The sequence below is a fragment of the Aythya marila genome, assembly GCF_965140915.1.
Source record: "Aythya marila genome assembly, chromosome: 29".
Lineage (NCBI taxonomy): Eukaryota > Metazoa > Chordata > Aves > Anseriformes > Anatidae > Aythya > Aythya marila.
The window spans coordinates 1,717,799-1,740,159 of NC_139070.1; the positions used below are offsets into that span (position 1 = coordinate 1,717,799).

General features: G+C 62.0%; 1 protein-coding gene across 12 annotated transcripts in view; it reads right to left on the bottom strand.

Annotated features, from left to right (window-relative positions):
• Nucleotides 1-631: 631 nt before the first annotated feature.
• MEF2D (myocyte enhancer factor 2D) overlaps nucleotides 632-22,361 on the bottom strand; it is a 61,573-nt gene continuing 39,843 nt past the window's right edge. For 7 of the 12 annotated variants that reach the window (XM_082781114.1, XM_082781111.1, XM_082781116.1 and 4 more), the window contains 9 exons: nucleotides 20,271-20,474; nucleotides 15,363-15,500; nucleotides 12,093-12,303; nucleotides 9,928-9,984; nucleotides 7,118-7,314; nucleotides 6,938-6,958; nucleotides 4,509-4,638; nucleotides 1,968-2,211; nucleotides 632-1,042 (listed from right to left, as the gene is read on the bottom strand). In XM_082781114.1, the coding sequence (XP_082637240.1) occupies nucleotides 712-1,042; nucleotides 1,968-2,211; nucleotides 4,509-4,638; nucleotides 6,938-6,958; nucleotides 7,118-7,314; nucleotides 9,928-9,984; nucleotides 12,093-12,303; nucleotides 15,363-15,500; nucleotides 20,271-20,474 (1,533 nt within the window). In that variant the 3' untranslated portion in view covers nucleotides 632-711. Of the gene's footprint in view, nucleotides 1,043-1,967; nucleotides 2,212-4,508; nucleotides 4,639-6,937; nucleotides 6,959-7,117; nucleotides 7,315-9,927; nucleotides 9,985-12,092; nucleotides 12,304-15,080; nucleotides 15,216-15,362; nucleotides 15,501-20,270; nucleotides 20,475-22,361 lie in introns of all 12 variants that reach the window. The other 5 variants (XM_082781118.1, XM_082781117.1, XM_082781110.1 and 2 more) reach the window with 5 other exon arrangements.

Here is a 22,361-nt window from a genome sequence, read left to right on the forward strand (position 1 = left end):
CTCAGTTTCAACCCAAAAGTCAGGATTAAGCCTTCAAAATCTGCCTCTCGTGCCCCCCGGCACCTTCCCGTGGCGAAGGACGCGCGCGCTGCGCTCCATCCCGGCAGGAACCCCGCTCCTGCCCGCCGCTTTTTGGGGACCGGCGGAGGACGTGGCCCTCAGGCGGCCTCTTTTTGGGAGGATTTCAGCCAGATTTCACACGGCCGATCCTCCTCTCCCTGCCCCGGGCTCTCGGGGCAGCACGAGGCGTTCCGGGGATGCTCAGCGCCTGCCAGCACGCGCCCCATCGCCCCTCGCCCCCCGCAGACGCTCTGCTCCGGGGATGTCCCAACCCCGGGACCCCTCGTCCCCGCTGTCCCCGCAGGGATGAGCCCCACCAGGGACCGCTCCTTCCAGCACGGACGCAGCCATCTGATTTTTGCCACCCTCCCCCCGTCCATCCCCATCCTCGCCGGCCTCGCCGCGCGCGCCGCCCGCTGTGCTAGAATGAATGCCTACAAAATCCTAAAGCTATTTCTCAGGCAGTTTATGATAAATCTCCCCAACCCCACCCCAACCCCTAACCCGTTTCGCCCTCCCCGGTAACCCTCCCCACCCCACACACACGCCCTCCCCTTTCCCCGCTGCGAGCCGGCGGAGCCTCCCCTACCCCCCCCCAAAAAAAAAAAAGAAAAAAAAAGAAAAAAAAAAGGGGACGGCGGGGGACCCCCGTTATGTGACCCAGGTATCCAACCGCATGCGCTTCACCGAGGGGCTCTCCCCTTCGGGCTCGCTGCCGGGGCGCAGGAGCCCCAGGGAGGTGCCGAAATCGGCGCGGGCGGGATCGTCCCGCTCGCTGCTGCCCTCGTAGGAGCTGGTGTTGCTGCTGAGGCTGTCGACGGGCGAGCGGCCGGTGGGCTCGTGCCGGGGCTGGTGGGGGAAGGTGCTGAGCGGGGTGGCAGTGTTTCGTTCCCGGTTGGGCGAGACGGGCTCCGACTTGATGCTGATGTTGGGGTTGGTGTTGACAGTCAAAGTGGTGGTGTGGGACAAGTGGCTCCCTTGTCTGGGCGTCCGAGGGTGGGGAGCGTGCGAGGAGGAGGAGGAGGAGGAGGAGGAGGTGGAGGAGGAGGAGGAAGGGGGAAGGAGGAGGTGGAGAAAGGGGTGAGGAGATAATGGGAAGGCTCTCGTTACTCATCTCATCGGTGGCCCTTCGCCCTCCAATCCGCTGAGCTCCTTCCCTCCTACCAGCTCCTACCACCACGGAGCAAGGGGCTGTGATGCTGCCGAGCCAGGATTAGACCCTGCCCAAGCCCTTCTCCACCAGCACCCCGTGTTCCAGCCCCGATCCCACCTCCAGCCCCCGGACACACAGAGAGAGGTGCTGCCGTGCCCATGTGGGACCTGGGCACCCCCGGGGGAGAGCCAAGTGCCAGCTTCTTCCTCCTGAGAGGGCTTTGGGGCCGTGGCTGAGCCCCTCTCTCTTCAATCCCTGCCTCAAAGCCTTTGTGCGACCGAGGGCGAGCTGCTTAGACCTTGGTTTTGACTGAAACACCCTGAAAAAGCTCTGGGCACGTGGCTGCTTTGCTCCTGGCTGCGAGCAGATCCATTTCTGCACAGCTGCTCCACGAGGGAACCGTGCAGGACTTTTTAATTCGAGCAATTCACCGCCTGCACTAGGAGTTACTCCCCCTGCACTAGCAGGACCGCTCTTTGCAGTCACCTCATCCTGCCACGATCACCCATTCACCGCTCACCCCAGGGACTCTGTCCCCTTCTGGACCTCAGCTCCCCCCATCAGGGAGCGATGCGCCAGGACCCCCAAATCTCCAGCCACAGCTCTCCGAAATCCCCCCCGAGGCTCCGACCTCGCCTGGAGACTCCTGCTCACTGCCAGGACAGCGGGGACAGGCTCCCCTTTCCCTCTGTGTTTTTTTTTTTTCCCCTTTTGCAGCACGAACTGAGCCGCCCACGGTACCTGTGTCACTTACATTAAGTTCCCTAGTGAGACGGGAACGAGGTGCTGCTGCTGCTGCTGCTGCTGCTGCTGCTGCTGTTGCTGCTGTTGTTGCTGCTGCTGCTGCTGCTGTTGCTGCTGCTGCTGCTGCTGTTGTTGCTGCTGCTGCTGCTGCTGCTGCTGCTGCTGCTGCCAGGCAGAGATGTTGCCGAGGGACAAGCCCCCGGGTGAGCTGAACGCGGGCAGCGAGGACAACTCAGCGCTCGTCAGCTGATAATCTGCAAGGGAAGGAGCAGCAACGCCAACGTGAGCAGCAGCACGGCTGGCACCGAGTCCCGCAGCAGCGCTGGCCACGGGGCACCTCCCTCCCAGCTCCAAGGCAGGAGCCCCCTCCCCAGGAGCCCCCCACGCAGCCCCCACCGCCGGCTGCAGCTCCCCAAAAGCGCAGCGAAGGAATCGGCACCTTCACCGGCACGGGGGGCTGGTGGGTTCGAGGGGACCCCCCCTGCACCTCCCCCAGCCCAGGCAGCACCGGGCAGGGGCAGCAGGAGCCAAAAATGGGGTGGGTGAGGGGGGGGGGCACCCCTGGGCTCTGCGCGCCCCCAGCCCCTCGCTGCGCATCAGCAGATGGCGCTGCCCGGCCGCCGCTGGGAGGCACGAGCTGAGCTGAGGCCGGGCCTCCGCGTGGGTGGAGGGAGGCTGCTGGGGTGGGAGGGAGGGAAACTGGGATGCAGGGAGGAAAACTGGGATGCAGGGAGGGTGCTGGGATGGGAGGGAGGGTGCTGGGATGAAGGGAGGCCACCGGGATGAAGGGAGGCCACCAAGATGCAAGGAAGAAAATTGGGATGCAGGGAGGCCGCTGGGGTGCAGGGAAGAAAATTGGGATGCAGGGAAGAAAAATGGGGTGCAGGGAGGCCATCAGGATTCAGGGAAGAAAACTGGGATGCAGGGGGGCTGCTGGGGTGCAGGGAAGAAAACTGGGATGCAGGGGGGCTGCTGGGATGAAGGGAGGCCATTGAGATTCAGGGAAGAAACTTGGGATGCAGGGAGGCCACTGGGATTCAGGGAAGAAACTTGGGATGCAGGGAGGCTACTAAGATGCAGGGAGGACATCGGGATGCAGGAGGACCACTGGGACGAAGGGAGGCCACCGGGCTGCAGGGCAGAAAATGGGGCTGCGGGGAGCGGTGGCGACTCTCCCGCTGCTGCAGGGCCGGGGAGGGAGCTGCTTTATCCAGGAGCCGTCCAAAGCCACGACTGGCTCCGTCCTCGGAGCCACGTCTGCATCTGATACGGCCACCCCGCGGGTGCTCGGCCGCCGAGCGAGCCCGACCCCGACCCCAACCCCGCTCCTCCCTCTCCCCTCTGTCATTTCGGGCGCCTGTGGTTTCAGGCGCACGGAGAGGTGGCTGCGAAGGCGCTGAACCGCTGCCAGGGCCGGCGGGCTGGCAGGAGGCACACCCTGCACACCCTCCCCACACCACGTTCCTGCCCCACATGGGGTTTTTCTTCTCACCCCAGCACCAGCCCGTCAGGTTGGGGAGCTCCTGGTACCCCCCAGTCCCTCCAGCAGCACCGAGCTGCTGGGTTTGGCACCGGGAAGGGCCCCGGGAAGCTCCAGGTCAGCTCCACGGCCCCAAAAAGACTTCCCAGCGAGTTGGCAGGTTGGGAGAAACGAGGGCCAACAGCCAGGGCATGGGGTTGGGGTTTTGGTGAGGACCCCGTGATGATCCAAGCCCCCGCTGCACCTCCACCGAACACCCCGGCCACGGACACCCCAGGCGCCTGGGTGGGCATCGCTTCTCCCCCCATGGATCATCTCAGGAGGAAAATAAACCCCAAAAGCTGACCTTCAGCCCCAAGCCACGTGGGCAGGCAGCAGCACAGGGCCCAATTAAAACCTATTTTGGGGATTTTGGCAATAGGCAGGCTCGCCGGTGGCCGAGGACGACTTCCACGGGAGGAGAGGAGCCTCCCCGCCACGCACAAACATCTCCTGGGCAACACCTACTAATTACGGCAGGGAGTTCCCAGCACGCCTAACCCGGGTTCTTCCAGCCCAGCAGCTTTCGACATTTTTTGCAAACTTTTCTCGGCGCAAACGCCAGAAGGAGTCAGGCAGGAAAGCCCTGAAACCTCCGGGAGGTTTGACAAGCCCTCCGCTTGGGCTCGCGCCCCGCCAGCCCCGTTTCTGCCCAGGAGCAGGACGGTTTGCATTCTTCCCCAACTTTTGGGTCCCCGACGCTCATTTTCCTTAAGCCCCTGTTACAACATCGCCCCCGGCTCGCCTTGAGCTGGGCGTAGCTGCAATTAGCAGCCGCTTAACAGCACCTCCCCGCGCTGCCAGCGCCCTGCAGTGGGCTGCAGCACCACAACCGTGCCCTTCCAGCGCTTCTGGCTATAACAGCCAGGTCCCACTATATTTATGTAATGAGCTTCATCTCGTTTTTAATCCCGTGAAGCTCCTGGACCTCTCCACGCCTGGTCACGGAGCTGCCTGGGGAGCCCCGGGTGCGTTTTCCCCTCGGAATGGCACGGTCGCAGCGTGCCCCCCCCAGGGCTGAGAGCTCCTTACCTGTGTTGTAGGCGGTGGGCATGGCCGAGAAAGGCAGCCCCTGCGTCAGCAGGCTCGGGGTGGCCACCGAAACCACCGGCGTGGTTAAAGAGTGGGTCGCCTGGGAGACACCTAACCGCTGCGTGTTCTGCTGGGGAAGCGAACGGAGAGGATGTTACAAGGGGTTGCGCTGCGCCCTGCTGTCCCCCCCCAAAAGAAATCCCCCCTCAGGCAGGTCCTGGGGCTAAGCAAACGCTCTGGGTGTTCCTCCTTGCAGCACGAAGCCCACCGGTTAGAGGCTTTTAGGAGACTTGGGAGGTTTGGGGGTGTTTGGGTGGGCATCGGGGCACTTCTCTGCTCAGGGCTGGGAGGGCGCAGCCTCAACGGCCTCCATAAGGCACCCATCCTCCCAGCTCCCTTCTGATGTGAAAAAAAAAAAAGAAAAAATGAAGAAAAGGAACAGGCACTATTTTCCAGAGGATGCATGTGACTGCTGTGCTGGGAGAAAGGCGCGGAACAAAATCAGCGCTGGCTAACGCTGTGCGGGGCTGACGCCTCCTCCTCCTCCTCCTCCTCCCCAGCCTCCAAGGCGAGCTGCAGCACCGGGTTTGGAAGGCGATCCGGCCTCCTCGCACCCAAAAAACCCCATGCTCGACAGCTCGTGGGGCCGGTGCCCTCGTGGGGCTGGTGCCCTTGTGGGGTTTGGGAGAATTGGGCGTCAGCGGGTGCGCTGCGGAAAAATCCTGCCCTCGGAGGGGCGCGCGCCGGCCTCCCCCCAGGGTTTGAGAGGCAGCGACGTGGGCGGCTCGGCGGGTCGGCTTCAGCCCTGTTTACAAGGCAGATAATCTGCGCTGCCTCTGCTTGATCTGATTTAAACCCGACTCAAGAGGCTTGCCTCTAAGCTGCAGCACCCCGACACACGTCACCCTGCACAGGGAGGCAGTGCCCGGCTCCCACCGCGCCCGGCACGAGGCCACCGCGTCCTCCGCGGCGCAGCGGGCACCGGCGTGGGGTCCCAGGGGGGTTCCGTGGCGTTTTGGGGCTGGGAAATGATCTACAGCCTCCCAGGGCCTTCCTGGGTTGAACCCTGCCCTGGCAGGGTGCTGGGTGCTGCAGCCAGGCAGGGAAGGCGATTAGCAGGGTGCTAATTGCTAAAGCCCCCGGAGCCGGCGGGGAAGGTTTGTCCTGGCGTGCATCCCGCTGGCACGCGCCCTCACCGGCGCCCGCTGACCCCTGGGGCAGGGATGCTGCAGGGAAACGCCGTGGTGGTGGTGGTGGGCTCAGCCCCGTCCTGTGCATGGCAAGAGCGAGCAGGATGCGACCCCCAGCCCCCAGCCCCTTCGCCCGGGGGTGCCAGCCCCGGCTGTGCTGCGGGGAGCCCCCTCCCCAAGCTTTGATCCCGATGCATGCAGGGGAGATGTGCCAAGTGGGTGCAAGCTCTCCACCCCAGGTGCCAGGCGGGTTGCAAAGCGCTGCAAGCCCCCCAAAGCTTCCCCCAAACCATGCAGGCATGCCCCAAAGGTGCGACCGCCATGCTCGTGGGGAGCAGATCCTGCAGGGACACGGGGGGCACCCCTCCAATGCACCCCAAAAAGCCCCCCCGAGGAGCCAGAGGTCACCCGCAGCACCCCGATGGGGACAGCGGGGCAGATCCCGTGCAGGGGCAGGAGGTTTAGGACGTGTTTTCTGGGGAAACTGAGGCACGGCGCTGCCAGGGAGGGGAAGGCAGGAGGTCTGGAGGGCACAGGGAGCAGGAGAATTCATCCGGTGGGATTCATCAAAGCCCTGCTCGGCCCTCGCCCTGGCCAGGAGCGTCTCCTCGCAGGCTGCAGAGGCTTTTGGAGAGCTTTTCCCTGGCCGTGGGAGCTGCGTCCCGCAGCGGCTCTCGCCCTCTCCTCGCTGCGCTGCCCTGCCGCCCATCTGCCCGGCACCAGAATAGCAACGGAGCCGAGTGAATCACGGCCACCAGCAAGGTGGCGTTCACTTTGCTGGCAGGAAAAAAAAATAAAAAAAAAAAAAAGGGAAAACTGCCACAAAAATAACAGGGAGAGCGGCCCCTGTGCACAAAGTGGGCTTGGAGGATTCGCTCGGGCTTTAAATAACATCCTCCCCACGGGAAGAGGCTGCCTCGCCCCCCGTTGCTCCGGGGGGGGCATCGGGCCAGGTCTCCCCATGCCACAAGCTGTGGTGACCCCGGTGAAGGTTGGGGGTGGCACACGGGGACCTGGCTGAGCCCCTGGGGGAGGCCAGCAGGGTTTGCGCTCACATCCTAGCCTGCGATTGAGATCTTCCTTCTGCTTTCCCTAAAAAAGGGCTTGTTCTCGGGATTGGGGCAGCGGTGCCCGTGCCGGTGGCTTTCCCGGCGGAGAGCCGGGGCAGGATGCGGGGACAACGGGGACGAGCAGCCCACGTCCCGCCCCGCCACGATGCGCACTCAGCAGCCAACTCACCAGAGCCAAGTGGTCCTCCGTCTGCCCGCGCAGGAACGGGGAGAAAACCGAGAGGCACCGTTAACCCCGCTGCCCGTGCCCGCCGCGCGCCCCCGCGGCAAAGCTCCCTCCCTCCCCGGTGCCCGGCACGGGGCCGTGAGCCCCTCACCCGTCCCCAAAAAGCCCCCCCAACCAGCTCACCAAATGGTGCATGAGCCCCTTGCCACTCTGCGAGGTGATCACGCGCAGGTCGGGCTTGCGGCTGTTGGCGGCCAGCTGGGCGCCGTGCGAGGGTGGCGGCGGCGGCGGGGACTTGGCCGGGATGATTTTGCCCAAGGTGCTGCCGTTGGAGACGGGGAGGAGGCCCGGCGAGGCGCGGGCGCTCACGTAGCCGTTGCCTGCGGGGAAAACGGGCACGAGGAGGAGGTGAGAAGGGCTGTGGCCGTGCCCCAAGGTCCCCCCCTGGTGTGCACGGAGCCCCCCGTAGCCGGGCAGCTCCTGGCCTGCAGGGCATCGCCGCAATAACCAGCGGTAACTCTCGGGGTGATGACTCCTCACGCTGCTCCAGCAGGGCACCAGGGCCCTGGGGAGGGGGAGGAATTACTCTTACATTCACTTTTCAGGCCCCTTTTTTGGGACCGGAGTAGCCAAAAGGGGCTGTGGCGGAGCAGAGGAGCCGGTTCACTGATCCTGCTGCCCCTTTGAAGATCTGAGCATCCCTCCTCCTCCTCCTCCTCCTCCTCCTCCCGCTGCTCCACTTAAGGATTTTTATGTGCGAAGAGGAGAGAGAGAAAAAAAAAAAAAAAAAAAAAAAGAAGAAAGGAAAGGAAGAAAAAAATTTAAAAAGGAAAAGATTTGATGAACATCAGGAAAGGAATAAATTGGATCAGATTACTGTTCTGATGAGGGTTTTTTTTTTTTTTTTTTTTATGAATAGGCCCCAAAGATAGAAAGGCGTTTAGCAATCACCAGGATTCAGCCCTCATATTCATTGCACGTTAGACCGGGAAAAATAGGTCGCTGATTGCATTATTAATCACATCCACCATGGCATTGCTACATCTGCATTTCAGCAGGCGGCTGGTGGCAGCGGCGCTGCCCCGGCACGCTGGCAACGCTTGCGGCACCGTCCCCGAGGGAGGGGGCCGACCACCCCCCGGCCCTAAAGCATCACACGGGGTCCTGAGCATCGCCCCCGTGCACCGGGAGCTGCTCACCAGCAGCGTGCAAAGCCCCCGGCTCCGATGCTCGTGACATTTCCTGGGTGACCTTCACCGCCCGCGGCGCATCCTCGGCGCCGGTGGCAGTGGCCCGGAGCCGTGCCAAAGCTCGGAGGTGGAGGCAGAGCCCCCCCTCCCCAAAAAAAAAGTGTTAAAAAGTGAAATTTTTCTTGCTAAGGTGGCGCTGCCACCGCTGCGTGCGCGGCTCCCATGGCAACTGCAGCTCGGAGGGACGCTGCCACCCCCCTGTGTGTAGTGCTCGGGGTGGACTGCCCGGGAGAGAGCCCCCTGCCCTATTGGCACGGCCATCGTGGGGGTGGGGGGGGAAACGCAGAAAGGGAAAAGAAAGAAAAGTCAAACATTCAGAAACGGCAAAGAAAAAGAAGTAAAAAAAAAAAAAGCAAAAAAGGGAAAGAGCAAGTCAAAAAAAAAAAAAAGTCAGGATTGCAGCGAGGCCCCTTGCTGCTGCCCCCCCCCCCACAGTCCCCGTTGCGGCGAGGCCGGGGGTGGGCAGGGTGCTCGCCCCCCTTCCCCGCGGCACCGGGGGCGCTGGATCCGGGGATGCCGCCCGCGTGGCTGCGGGCTCGGGGCCAGAGGCACGGCGGCCGATGACTCAGAGGCAGCAGGTGACGGTGGTGCAGAGCCGAAAAAGAGGAGGAGGAGGAGGAGGACGAAGAGAAGGAGGAGGAAAGCGGGGGGAGGAGATACCCCGGGTACCCCCAAAACCCACCCGGGCTCCGTCGGCCGGCTCGGGGAGCCCCCGGGGCCACCGAGCCCGCTCCTCGCGCCCGTCGGCACGCGGGGAATGCTGCGCTGACGTCAATGCTGACATTCACCGGCCCTGCCAAGCTCTGCGCCGCCGCGGCTGCTCGCGACAGCTGACGTGGGGGCGGCGGGCAGCCTCGGGGGGCCGCAGAGGCCCCCCCCCCCAACCCCCTCATCCCCGGCCCAGGGCGGTTGTAGGGCCGGGAGCGCCGCCGGAGCAGCGGGATCCTGGTCCCAGTTGGGTTTTAACTGGGGAAAGGGCGAACCCCGGGCGTGGTGGTGGGTGGAAAAGCCACGGCAAAATGGGATGGTTGGGGTGCTGGGTGTGGGGTCACCTTCCCTGCTCCCTCCCCGGGGGGCAGCACCCATCCTGGGGGGGCAGCACCCATCCCCGGGGGGCTGCAGGAGCCGTCGCCGGGTGCTGGCTGCGCCCACGCAAGCGCCAGTCCCGGTGGTGGCCCCGAAGCCCTCGGTGCTCTTCCAGCAGAGGCAGGAGACATTATTAGCTCGTTTTATAGCCGGGGAGCTAAGCCACAAGGGCTGAGCCTCGTTAGCGCCGGGGCTCTCGCAGTGGAAAGGGGCCTTAATGAGGTTTTTTCCTCGCAGTAAAGTTCCTTTACAGGACCCAGGCGCGAGGAGGAATCAGGTGTTAAGTGACTCACCCGGGGTCAGGGGAGGAGCGGGTTTTGGCTCGGGGAGCTAAATGCAGAGCTGCCCAAATCCCCGCAATGTTGTTGCCCAACACCGGCCCCGTGCTTTGCAGCAATCCCAAAACCAAGGAGACCCACAAAGACCCCAAAACCCCTGGATCTGTGCCGAAACGCCTCGAGGAAATGTGTCAGCTTGGGGCATCGTGGGCAAAACCCTCCCACTGGTGGGACCAAGAGCCACCAAATCCTCCCCGACGCTTCTCCATCCTCCCCGAAATGCTCTGAATGGGAAGGGAACCCCCAGTCCCTGTAGGATTTATGGGGAAACTGAGGCACGGGGCTGCAAACAGAGCCCGGGGAGCTGCCCCGCACTTACCCACAGGGCTCGGGCAGGCTCCGTTCGTGGTGTTCAGGTCTCCGCCGAGCATCGCCCCTGAAAAGCCATCAGAAAAGGGGGGGTCAGAGGCAGCTCGGGAACATGGGGAGCAGGGAGGAGGAGGAGGGGGGAAGGCGAGGGAGGAAGGCAGATGGAAATCAGCGGCGTCGCATTCCCGGGGAGAAAAGTCCCGGGCGAAAGCGAGCAGCATTCCTGGTGATCGGGTTTGGAAACAATATCCAGGCAGATCCGTTTCCTTTGGGCAGCAGCCAGGCGGCACGGGGGGCCCGGTCCGAAGCGCACGGCTCGGAAAACACTGCGGCTATTTTGTTCCAAGCCCTCCTGAGGGACACGGGGCCCGTGCTGCGGGGAAGGGAGCCCCCAGCTTGTGAAACCCCTCACTTGTGAAACACAACCTGCCCTGCAACGCTCGCCCCGCACGGAAAACGGCCCCACGGCCCCGCTGCACCACGGCGAGCGCTTGGAAAGTGCTGGGAAAAGCAGATCAGGGCCCTTTTTTTTCCCCAAAAACCAGACCCACCTCACTCCTCGCCCCAGATGGGGAAAGAGGAGCCGGGAACCTGCTGCCAGAGCGGGGGCTGAGGGTTGCAGTGAGCCCTCGAAAGCAGAAGTGCTGGGGGGCCGCCGTGCCGGGAAGGGCCTTCGCCCTTTGCGTGGAAGTGGGACCGTGGGCTGGGGTGGTCCCCAAAATAAATTATGGTGTGGTGAAGGGCACGGTGACCCCAGAGGCATGGCAAGCATGGCACTGCCTTAGGGGATGGGGGCACAAACCGTGCCCGGCAGCTCCAAAACCCAGCTTGGAGAGGCAGGACCCCGTGCGCCCCCAACCCTCACCGGCACAGCAAATCCCAGGGGTCGAGAGCAGGCTCAGCCTGCTGTGGGGGCGATGCTGACCCCATCCCAGCCCCCAAAACCCTCCCTGGCCATTGCCCCGTGCCCATGCTGTCCCCGTGCAGGCGGCAGCAGTGAGCGCAGGGACACGGAGCCAGCGCTGCCTTCGCTTTGGAAACAATCACGCAGCGCTCTGCGCCCCTCTCGAGCGCATTGCTTAAAAAAAAAAAAAGAAAAAAAAAAAAGAGAGAGAGAGAAAAGAAATAGCTCTTCTAACATGCGAAGGCCTGGCTCCTATAAACAGGATTTCTTCCGTGTCCCAGGCAGCGAGTGAATGAAACGCAGATGGTTGGACTTGGAACACCTCTGAGCTCCCAACCACCAAATTATCCCCCCCCGAAACCAACGCTTCGTGAGCTGGATGGAAACTGCGAGCGTCGAGCGGGCTCTGCCTCGCGGTGAAGCCTCTTTTTTTTTTTTTTTTTTTCCTGCAGAGGCCGGCAGCAGGGCAGGGGCGATGCCTGCAGGTAGCCTTGGCACAGGGCTCGGGCTCTGCCCCGTCCTGGGGGGAGCTGCTGCCTTTTGGGACCAGCTCTGGAGCATAAAGAGCCTTTCCCCAAATCTGGGAGCTGCTCCTCAGCTCCAAGAGCTTTCAGCCATCCCCGAGGCTGCGCAGAAGGAGCAGAAAGCGAACGAGGCACCTCCGAACCACGGCTCCTGTCGTGTCCAGCTGAAATCCCACCCTCTGGCCCCTCCAGAGGTTGCTGGGGGCACCCCCTGGCCCCCTTCCCAAGTCCTCGCCTCTGCCGCTTGCAGCCCGTGCGCCTGGCTCGGATCATCTGCGACATCCAAAATAGCAGGCGGGGGCTTTCTGCACGCTATTATTATTTCTGACCGCATCGCGGGAGAGCCGGGCTGAGGTCACACGTCCCCAGCCCCGTGTCCCACCCCCCTGCTGCAGGGGACGTGGGTGACACGAGCCTCTCCCCAACCTCCCCTCGGCCACCAGTCCCTGCTGGAAGCGGCCGCTCCTACAACTGGTGACAGCTCAGGGACCAGCTGCAGCCAGAAAAACCCTTTTTACGCAGCGGTCCCGTGTCCCCCGGTGTCCCCCGGTGTCCCCCAGCACCGCCAGCACAGGGGACACCGGTTGCCACCTCCAAGCCAGCACTGGCAGTGGGTGACTCGGCTCCACCTGGCTCTGAAACATCCTGCTCTGGAGAAGCACACCCGGGCGAGGGGAGGGGACACTGTCACTGGGACCCCCAGGAGGGGGATTTTAGGGTGTCCCTTATCGTGGGGGTGCCGCTCACCTGCGCTGGCCGGCCGCTGCGGCAGCCCCGGGGACACGGTGTTCCTCTGCAGCGCCGGCTGCTGCGGCGAGAGGAGCCGGGGGTCGGTGAGCGACGAGGTGACGAGGGACTGGGTGACCAGCGAGCTCCCCGGGTTGCTGAACTGCAGCGTGCTCTGGTTGGTCACGGGAACCGTCACCGGCATGGCGAAGTTCGGCGCGGGCACTGCGGACTGAAGAGAGAGCGGGAGGTAAAGGGGGGCCGTCGGGCAGGCGACGTCCCACGGCTGAAGTGGGGGCCACTTCGGTCACCCCGAGCCCCCTCGCTGCTGCCCTAAGTCCCGGTGACTTGAGGACCCCGGCACAGGAGCCTGGACCCCTCAGGAAAAGCAGCTGGGTGTTCGCTCGGACACAGCTGAGCTTCGCCAGCAGCCACTTCGCCTCTCTTTGAGGCCAAAATTATTTATGTACCCCTGGTGTCCGGCCACGTGTTTCCAGAGCAGCCCCAGCAGGACGTGACTCAAAGCATCACAGGGGGGAGCAGCGCCCTGGGGTGCCCCAAGGGGTGCTGGCACCTCCTTTTGTCCCACGGCAGAGGCCAGGGGGACCTCACGAGGCCGTTCCCCATCCTGTGGTTTGGGACGAGCCCCCTAACCCAGCACCGCTGCCCCACGGACACCCCGCAGCTCGGGCAGGCTCCGCTTGGTGCCGAGCCCCCGGTGCAGGCTGGTGTCACCTCATCCCCTCCTGGTGACACCGGGGGGACACCTGCCACCTGCCACCACCAGGAGCTGCAGGGCAGGAGGAGGAGGCGAGCTGGGGCAGCAGGAGCGTGGCTCAAGCCCTATCCTCGGCCGCGGGTCGAGGCCCAGTTTCACCTACCAGCGTCCCCGCGGGAGCCAGGCTCGCCGTGCTTATCCCATCAGCCTCTCTTATGTCACTGATTTGCTCTTCATTAACAGGAGCAGGCACCTGCTTAGAGGCTTTAGCAGAGGCTTTGCTAAAGTCCCACTTTAATTTGCCGGGGGCTGGCACGGCACAGCGCCCCGGTGCCGCTGGGCATCGCCGCGGGGCCAGCCCCGAAGGGCAAGGGGAGCAGAGCATCCCCCGTCGCCTCGAATTCCTTTAGGGGGAGAGGAGAGGAGGGGAGAAGGGAAGGTGCTCGCCCAGCTGGCTGCTGGAAACCCTCCCACCCGCTCAAGGGCATCCTGCCCTTCAGAGATCCTGCGGCTGCTGCCAGCCCGCGCTGCCCCACGGCGCCGGGAGGCTCCGGGGCACCGGGCTCATCCCCTCCTGGCCCTGATGCCGTGCCCTCCCCGTGCTCAGAGCAGATGAGAAAAAGGAAAAAAAAAAAAAAAACAAAGGGGGGGGAGGGAGGGAGGGGAGAGAGGCAGGGGGAGCAGGTTTTGTTGGGCGTGTGAACAACGAAGCGGCGGCGTTGTGTAAGAAATCTCCGCGTGTCCCCGGGAAGGGGGAGGACGAGCGAACGCGGCGCGGCCTCGGCGATGCCGTGGCAAAGCCAGGAGGGCTGGGGCCGGAGAGCAGAGCCTGGTCTTAACCCGCCTCCGGCCCCCGGCACCTCTGCACCCGGTGCCAGGTCCCCCCGGTGCCAGCACCCCGGGGTGGGGGGCACGAGTGGGACCCGGGGGCGCACGGCGCGCGTCTCTGACCGAAATCTGGGGGGGAGAAGATGCAGACGTGAGCCTGGCCTCGACCGGTTCTGCTTTCACCCAAAGCCTTGGCAAACAGGCTGCGAAACGCAGAGGCTTCTTGAGCGAGCAAGGCTGCTGTTAGCGCCCCCGGTTAGTTCTGGTCACACACACACAAACACACCAAAAAAAAAAACAAAAACACCGCAGCCGGTTAAAAAGGAGAAGCGGCGGCTTCCAGCGCCGGCACCGCTCCGGCCCTGGGTTTAGTCGGGGAGCCCGATGCCCTGGCCTCAATCCCCGGCGCCCGAATGCCACCCGCCGAACCGCGGCGGGCACGGGGAGCTCCCCCTGGGGTCTGCGGGGAGTTGGGGGGCCGGGGCCGTGCCCCCCACCCCACGCAAACCCCGGCAAGGGCTTGGGACCTCATCCTCCTCGTCGTCGCCGCCGGGCGAGCGGCACCGGGGCGAAAACGCCTCGCGCTTTGGCAGCTGAGTCAGCAAAAGCAAGGGAGGCGGATTTCACAAGCCCCAGATCTCGAGAAAAGCCCCGATTTTCACTCGCGTGGGCTTGCGAGAAGCGCAGAAGGGCAGATATGGGGTTTTTGTGTTTCTTTCATCTTTTTCTTTTTTTTTTTTTTTTTCCTGGGGAGGGGGCGTGAAATTTTCTAACGCTGCAGCCAGCCCTGAAAACTCGCCTCCCTCGTGCTCGCGGCAGCGACTCGGGGCTAATCCCCCCTGCTCCAAGCCCTCGCTGCCTTGCCCTAACGACTAATTTGACACGCTCTTCGTCCCCCCCCCACCTCCTCCTCCTCCTCCTCCTGACACAAATCCCTTCCAGCGCTGTCCCGATGCCACCCCGCTGACGGGCCTGGGATCACGGGGCTAAAACCTGCCTGGATTCCTGCCACGGCCGCCAGCTGCCCCGAGGGCTTGATGGATTTGGGGGGAATTAAGGCGGAATCGCCCAAACCGGGCTGACCCCGTCTGCTCCCTGCCGGCTCCTGGGGATCTCGGGGGGCAGGAGCCAGGGAAAACCCCTTTTAGGGGGAAAAAAAACCTGGTATTTGGGGGCCAGGGAGCGGAGGCACCCCCAGCTGCCCACCCTGGGGCTGCTCCAACTCCTCCAGCTGGCAAACCGGAGGGACCCCAAGGGTCCCCGGTGCCGCCACCCCTAGGAGCCACTTTTCCCCTTTTTCTACCCAATTTCCTGCCCTTTCGGGTGCATTCGGGGCCCTGGTGCATCGGCTCCCACGGCACAGCACGGCTCCGAAGCAAAGCCATGCAAGACCCCCGTCACCCGGAGGCAGCCGGGGAAAAGGTGGGGGGGGGGGGGGGGGCTGCAGGCCACCAGCTACTCACTGCGAGCCGGTAACTCTGCATCATTTTATCAAACTCCTCATCAATCTTTTTATATTTCTCCTCCGTCTGCGGGGTCAACGCAAACACTTCGTCCCCTTCCGGGCTCTCGCACTCCCTGTGCTTCTTGTTCAGCGCCTGTGACGTGCGGGGTGGGGTCGGGGGGGGGGAACGACACGGGGGTGTCGGGGACGAGGTCGGGGAGGGGGAGGAAATCGAACAGAAGAAAAACAAAACAAAAAGAACAAATAATGAAGGTTTTCCGGCCACGGGGCAGGTACTTACACCGTATCGCTTGAACAGGATATCCAGATCCTCGCTGCCTTTACGGTATTTATCCTCCATCAAGGGGCTCTGGTCTATCGAGTCATCTCCGTCGGGCTCCGGGCTGTCACAGCCGTTAAAACCTTTCTTTCTTAACGTCTGAAAACACAACCGGGACACTTTGAGGTCTGGCACTGCTGGGGACAACGGGCAGCCCTCGGGGACGGGTGGTGACCCCCCAAAACGCCCCCCGCTTTGGGGCGCGCGGTGGCATTAAAAAGGGTCAGCGCCGGGTGGGTCCTAAAGGGGTTTTGGTGGATGGATGGAGAGAAACTTCCCGGATTTCATGTTTTTTTGTTTTTTTTTCCTATTTTTCCTGACTGTGCTGGTGCTGAGTTCGGCCCTGCACCAGCTCGGAGGCGTTTTTGTCACCCAGGGTCACCGCAGAGCCAAGGAGGGGAAATAAACCCTAAATCCGGGGCGCGCTCTCCTGCTAGAAACACAAAAAACGTTATTCCACGTAGGAAACCAAAACCAAAACCTAAAAAAAAAAGGCAAAAAGCAGGCCCGGGCTCATCACCCAGCCCCGTGCAGCAGCTTTGGGGTCCGTCCATTGCACATGGGGTGGGCACAAAGACCCCGGGCAGGCTTTGGACCAAAAAGCCCTCCGTCGTGCTCAGGAGCCGATCTGCAGATTGCGTTACGCAGGCACATTTAATCATTTTATTTTCAAAATACCAAAGGCAATTAGGCGTTATTATGGAACCGCCGCGTGCCAATTTTTTTTTTTTTTTTTGAAAGTCAAAGCTACAGAATTTCCTGGAAGTCTTGGTCCCTTTTCATGCCAAATCCAGCAGGGGAAAAAAAAAGAAAAAAAAAAAAAAAGGCCTTGACAATTCTCCTCTTGTCTTCCGAAACAGCAATAAACAGCTCTGTTTTGGGGCCAAAACATCCTGGAGCGGCTCTCCATCTACCTGGGGGCCGTACGGGTGGCGTGGTTTGCCCCAAAATAGCTTTTTTTTTTTTCGCTGCAGCCCCTGAAAACTTCACAAATCTCCAGCCAAACCCCCCGCGTTGCAGCCGTGCCTCGACGCTTTCTCCATCACCCACCCGAGGCACTTCCCCGACCTTCTGCTCGCCCGATGGCATGGGGAATTCAACCCCAAAAGGAAGGAAAACGAGCGGATTTGGACACGATATCCCAAAAAAAGCAGCCCAATTTCTTTGTGCCTCCCTCGTGCCCGGCCTTTTCACCTCCAGGACTTGGCCGCGTCCTCGCCCAAGCGCCGCGGCGCCATCCGAAGCCCCTTTTGGAATTGTTGTACCCCAAAATCCTACAAAATCATGCCGTTTGTTGCCCTTTCCCCAAAGACTTTCCCCAGGGAAGGGCAGGCAGGGGCAGACGTGCTGGGAATGCCCCTTCCTGGCACGGCTGGGAGCGAATTTCATCGGCGTCACCCACGGAGCTGGGGCTTGACCCCGAGGGCAGCACCGAAGGGGAGGTTCCCGAGGCTGGGCGGTTTTTTGGTTTTTTTTTGAAGGTTCCCGAGGATTTTTCCCAATTATTTTGCTATTTTTGTGCGTGCCCTTGTTTGTTTTTAGAACGGGCCAGAAACAGCCCCGCGCTCCCGCAGCGGGGAAGGGACGGCTTCACCATTATTTTTTTTTTTGGAAAGCGTTTTTTTTTTTTTTTTTTTTTTTTTTTTTTTGCGTGTTTCTTTTCCAAAACCTTTTGTTTCGCTGCCGCGGCTGGGAGACGGAAAGTTGAGCCTCTCTCCTTGCCCTGCAAGGAGTTTTTCCTCCCTCTCTCCCTCTCTCCCTTCCAGAGGCAAAGTGGAAAACGCCGTTCCGTGAGCCGTGGAAGCGATGAAGCCGGGTTTCCTCCCGATGCGTGCGGCAGGAGCCGTGCTGGGGAGACTCTCCGGTGTCTAATAAGGGCTGTGCCCCCCTCACGGCTCCCCAATTCTCTCTTTTTTCACAAAACAGCACAGAAACCCCTCAGCCCCACTGGAGATCCCCTCCAACCGCGGTCAAAGCCCCCATTGGGGTCAGCTCCTACCTCCCTGCAGCAGGTCGCAGCCAAGTGGGACCCCCCCTCTCCTCCTTTCTAAGCCCCGAAGCCCAGAATTGGGGCAGGAGGCTTTAGGCAGTGCCCAGATGCACCGAATCTGCCCCAAACTCCCAGGATTTATTGCCCAAGCGGAGCAGCGAGTGCAGAATTACGGCTGCCGTCACCTCGCCGGAGCCATGCCACGGCCTCTTCCCTCTCCCCGGCCACTTCATGCAATTAGTCCTGCTGTAATTAACCTGCGAGCCCCACCGGGTTCGGTCCGCTGCTAGGGGGAAAAGCAGAAGGTGTGAAGAGAAAGGAAACCTTTATTTCACCGGGCTGCAGCCAGTGGAAAATGCCCACTTCTCATTCCAAGCCCATTGAAGACGAGCACCTTCGCATCAGGAATTTTTCCAAGGATGAAACCAGGGCGAGAAGGTCACCCCCCCCCAAAAAAAAAAAAGCCCTTTCCTGGCTTTCCTGCCTCATCCAGGAGTGGGTTTAAACCTCAGGAGGGTGAGAGAGCAGCAGGAAACCCAGAGCATGGAGAGGAAATGATGCTGGACCAGGATGCAGGATCCTTCCCCTAAAGGAGGGCGACCGGGATCCAAACCACCCCCAACTTCGGGGGTGTCCAGGCTCTGAACCCACATGAGCACAGCCCTGGGAAGGGAAATTAAGGAAGATACAGCTCCCCTGGGACGCTCAGGGAAAGCAGGGAATTTGCAGCCTGACTTTAAGAGCAGGAGCACCCCGGGTCCCCGCAGCTCTGCCCCATCCATCGGGAGCTGGCACGTCAGCGGGGCTGCGGGAAACGAGGAGCGACAGCGAGAGCAAAGCCGGCGTGATCCCCGGCCGGGCGCGCACGTGGCACCCAGCGTGCCTGCCCGGGGGCCTCAGCTGTCCCCCGGCCGATTAAGGAGCCCCCCCTTCGTGCAGGCAGGGAGATTTTCTCGGACTTAAAAGCTTGCCGCAGCCAGGACTTGGCCGGGCACAGAGCGGAGGGGCTGAAACCTCTCCTGATGCGCTGGGTAAACGCAGCCCTAAGGGAGCGCCGCCCCTCACCGGGCTTTTTAATTTCAGGACCTTCCCATCCAGTGGTTTTTTGTTACGAGGGTGCTCAGCTGCTCGCTCTCCTTTCTCTTTCAAGGGGAGAAAGGTGAAATCCTCGTTCAAACCATGGGTGTGAAAGAAAAGCCCAAATCCCTTTCGCCATGAGCCCGCGCTCGCTCCCCTTGCACCGGGAAAACCAACTCGAGGGGTTTCTCCCCGGGCTGCCAACGGCCCCACGGCCACCCTCAAACATCCGAGATGCTGCTGGGGGCTGCAGCCCTCCTGGGGGGACAAGGACACGGGTGTCCCAGCCACCTCCACCCCGCCAAATCTCTGCTGCTCAGCCCCCTGCAGTCAGCTTTGGAGCAGGAAAACCCTGGAGCGGCCCCAGCCCTGCTCCAAGGGACGAGGACGGATGCTTGAGCAGCTTCAATCCTGCCCGAGCAGGATCTCCCCATGCTCGGGAGCGGGTGACAGCAGCTCTGCGTGCCGAGCTCGGGCTCTCCTCCCCGCCATCCACCCGGATCCTTCCCCTCCCGACGCTCCTCTCTCCAGCTTTGGATGCAGATTCATCGTTTCATGTGGTGCAAACACAGAATTTCTTTGGGTGCCAAGGACTGCGTGTAACTTGTCGGCTTGGGAGTGTTTGCATCTTGGACCATAAGGGAACAGAGAATGCTGCCCAAAATGTTTACGGTATTTTTAGGCCAAGACAAATCTGTTCGACGCCGCGAGCTCCAGTATGAGCATCCTGGAGAGGCTGGGCGAGGAACCGCGGCTGTAAAACCACCGCGTGGTGCTCAGGGCGCTTCCCTGCCCGGGGACGGGGCTGCTGCGCCTCAAAAAGGGTCCAGAAAAGGCATTTTGAACAATTTAAGACAAGCATGCGCAGGCAGGGAGGTCTCCAAAGGTCCATGGGGCGGGCAGGTGCTGCTGCTGGCGCAGAGGACAGCTCAGAAATGAGACGTTTCGGGGAGGTACGAGAAAAAAAAAAAAAAACAATAAAAAATCCGATTCGTGAGCTAGGCTGTGGGCTTTTTTTTTTTTTTTTTTCCCCTTCACGAAATCAAAGCCTGAGGCTGCTGAATTGCACCGGAGGGATTCAAAGGCAGCAGTGACAGGTCCGAGCGGCGGGGGAGGACGATCCCTGCAGCGCTTCGGGGCCTCGCCGCGCGAGGTCCGAGCGGCTCCGTGCCGGGGAGCGCCCGCGCCCCCCGCGGCACCGCTCTGATCTGCTGCTGCCTGAGCGCCTGACGGCTCGGCGGGTGTTAATTCCTGCCCGCCTGTAATGCCCATAATGCCCATAATTACCCGTCCGGCCCCTTGCGTTTGTCTGAATTTGCCCAGGCGTAAACGGGAGCTGCCCACACGCGCAGGGAGGAGCGTGCGGTGCCCTCGTGCCATCGCCGCTCTGCGGGGCGCCCGGTGAACACCCCTGAGTGGGTGTGGGCGCAGAGGCACCCAAAGGTCCCTCCCAGCCCGAATTAGTCGGTGAGGCAGGTCCTGGTGTCCTGCAACCCCACTGTGAGCACCTGGAGCAGCTTCAGGGGAACAGCGCCGGCTGCAGCCACGTGCCCAGCGCCGCAGCTCCAGGAGGTGCCTCCAAAACCACCCCAGGTTCGCCTGCGTCATGGGCAGATCCCACAAAGCAAATCCCCAAAAGCACACCTCGCTTTTGCAGCCCTAAAACAGCACGCAGCTCCAGGTGGCTTCCAACTCCGCCACCCAGAAGCGAGGATTTTTGCACGCTCAAGCAAAAAAGAGGCAAAATCAGCCCGGCACCGGGCATCTGCGCGTCCCCCTCCCGGCCCCGGCCCCGGCCTCACCTCGATGATGTCCGCGTTGGTCCGGCTCTCGTGGGGCTCGTTGTACTCGGTGTACTTGAGCAGCACCTTGTCCATGTCGGTGCTGGCGTACTGGAACAGCTTGTTGGAGTGGTTGAAGATGATCAAGGCGATCTCGCAGTCGCACAGGACGCTCAGCTCGTAGGCTTTCTTCATCAAGCCGAACTTGCGCTTGGTGAAGGTCACCTGGAAGCAAGAGGAGAGGATTCGGGATGAGCACCGGGGGAGAAACCAAAGGGAAGGGCAGAGGGACGTCTCCTGGCCTCGGTCCCCCACGGGGACCACGACCCCAAGCTCTCCCCTCTCACCTCCCTCTTCCGCGGGCTCACGCGGCCCAGCGGATTCGTGCCGCTGCCTATTTTTGGGCTCGGCGCGAGGCAGACACTTCACAAGCACAGAGATGATTATCAGCATTGGAAATCGCATATTGCCAAATCAAGAGAAAAGAAATTTCAGCAAAATCCCCAGCAGAGCTACCATCTGTCCGGGGGCTGAGGGTTGTTGGTTTTTTTTTGTTTTTTTTTTCTCTTTCCCAGCCCAACATTCATGCAGCACAGAGCAATTCCTCGCTCGCCGTGGCCACTTGGACAGCACCAGACCCTGGGAGCAGTGGAGCCGGGAGCCAAGTCCCCCCCAGCACAGAAAAGGGGTGCTGGGAACAAAGCCTTTGGCCTTGGGTTGGCCCCTCTGCTTGTCCCACTCTGCGATTTGGCTCCTGCTGCCACCTCCCTGCCCCGCTGGTGACATTGCTGGGGCATCTCCTGCACCTATCCCGCCCCGGCTTCCAACAAGGTACCCCCTAACACCTCGACAGCCCCCCCCAGCACCTCGTGCAGGGGTCAGGAGAAGGCGGGGGGCCGGGAATGAGGTGGCCACAGCTGCAGGGAGCTGGGCACAAGCTCCAAACCCAAGCAATTCACAGCCTGAACCCAGTCCCAGCAGGACCCCGCTGGCAGGGTTGGGGCCGGTTGACACGCAGATCCTCCGGGTGCCCTCAAGCAAATGTTGAAAAAAAAACCCCGAACCCTCCAGCGTTCTCCTACTGCTGGAGGAAGGCACGATGCTCGGCCAAAGCTCCCAGATCAAGAAGAAAAAACAGGAATAAAAAGGAACAAAGAGACAGGGAGGCTCCCACAACGCTTTGAGCACTGCCCTTGGGGGCGAGGCAGCAGCCGGGGCATCGCCACCCACGGCACAGGAGGGCTCGACCCCATTACGGCCTCAGAGCCCAACAGATTCAGCTCCAAGCACGGCGGGACGAGCATGGATGAGGATTTTGCTTCCACCAGCCTCTGGTTGGAGGAGTAAAAGAGCTGAGCCCGAGGCTGCCCAAGCTTCCCTGTCCACCCTGGCGCGGATGGATGGAGCGCGTCTCTCCGAGCCGGCCACGGCACAGCCCGGGGACTGGGAGCTGCCTGCCTCCCCCCCCCCCGGCCATCTCCCGGGGATGATTAAGCATTAACGAGATTCAGCTCTAATCGCCTTGCCCGCTGCTCCCCGCCACGTGCGCCCGCTCGCCCCGGTGCTCCAGCGGCTCCGAGCGTGCGCTCACATGGCCGGCGTCTGCGCGGAGAGATGCTCGAGGGCCAAGGGGCTCCGAACACCCGTGGGGACCCCCCCTCCTGCTCTGGGGGTCAGAATGAACCCATAAAATGAGCAGCCACCAGCAGGACACAAAGCACTGAATAAACCCCCGTGGCTCTGCAGATGAGGGGATGTTTCCCCTACAAGTTGGGCACAGGGCTCAGGAGCACCCCCGTGTCTCGGTGCCCTGCAGAGGGAAGCATAAATTTGCCCTTTAACCAGCCCCATTGTGCCACTGTCCCCGACACCACCGCCCCGCACATCCACCGGGGACAGGGGAGAGAAACCCCAAACCTGGCCGAGCTGAGCCCAGGGGCCGGGGCGCACACGGGTGCGAGCCTCATCTCCAAGAATTAACCTTCTAAGGCTAAGAGGGTAATCAAATCTCATGCTTCGGGGCGTAAGCCGATCACCGAAGGGGTCAGGAAGGAATTACTGCCCCGCACAGCCCCGCGCCACCAGCGGCTTTTTGCCTTTCCCCTGATGCAA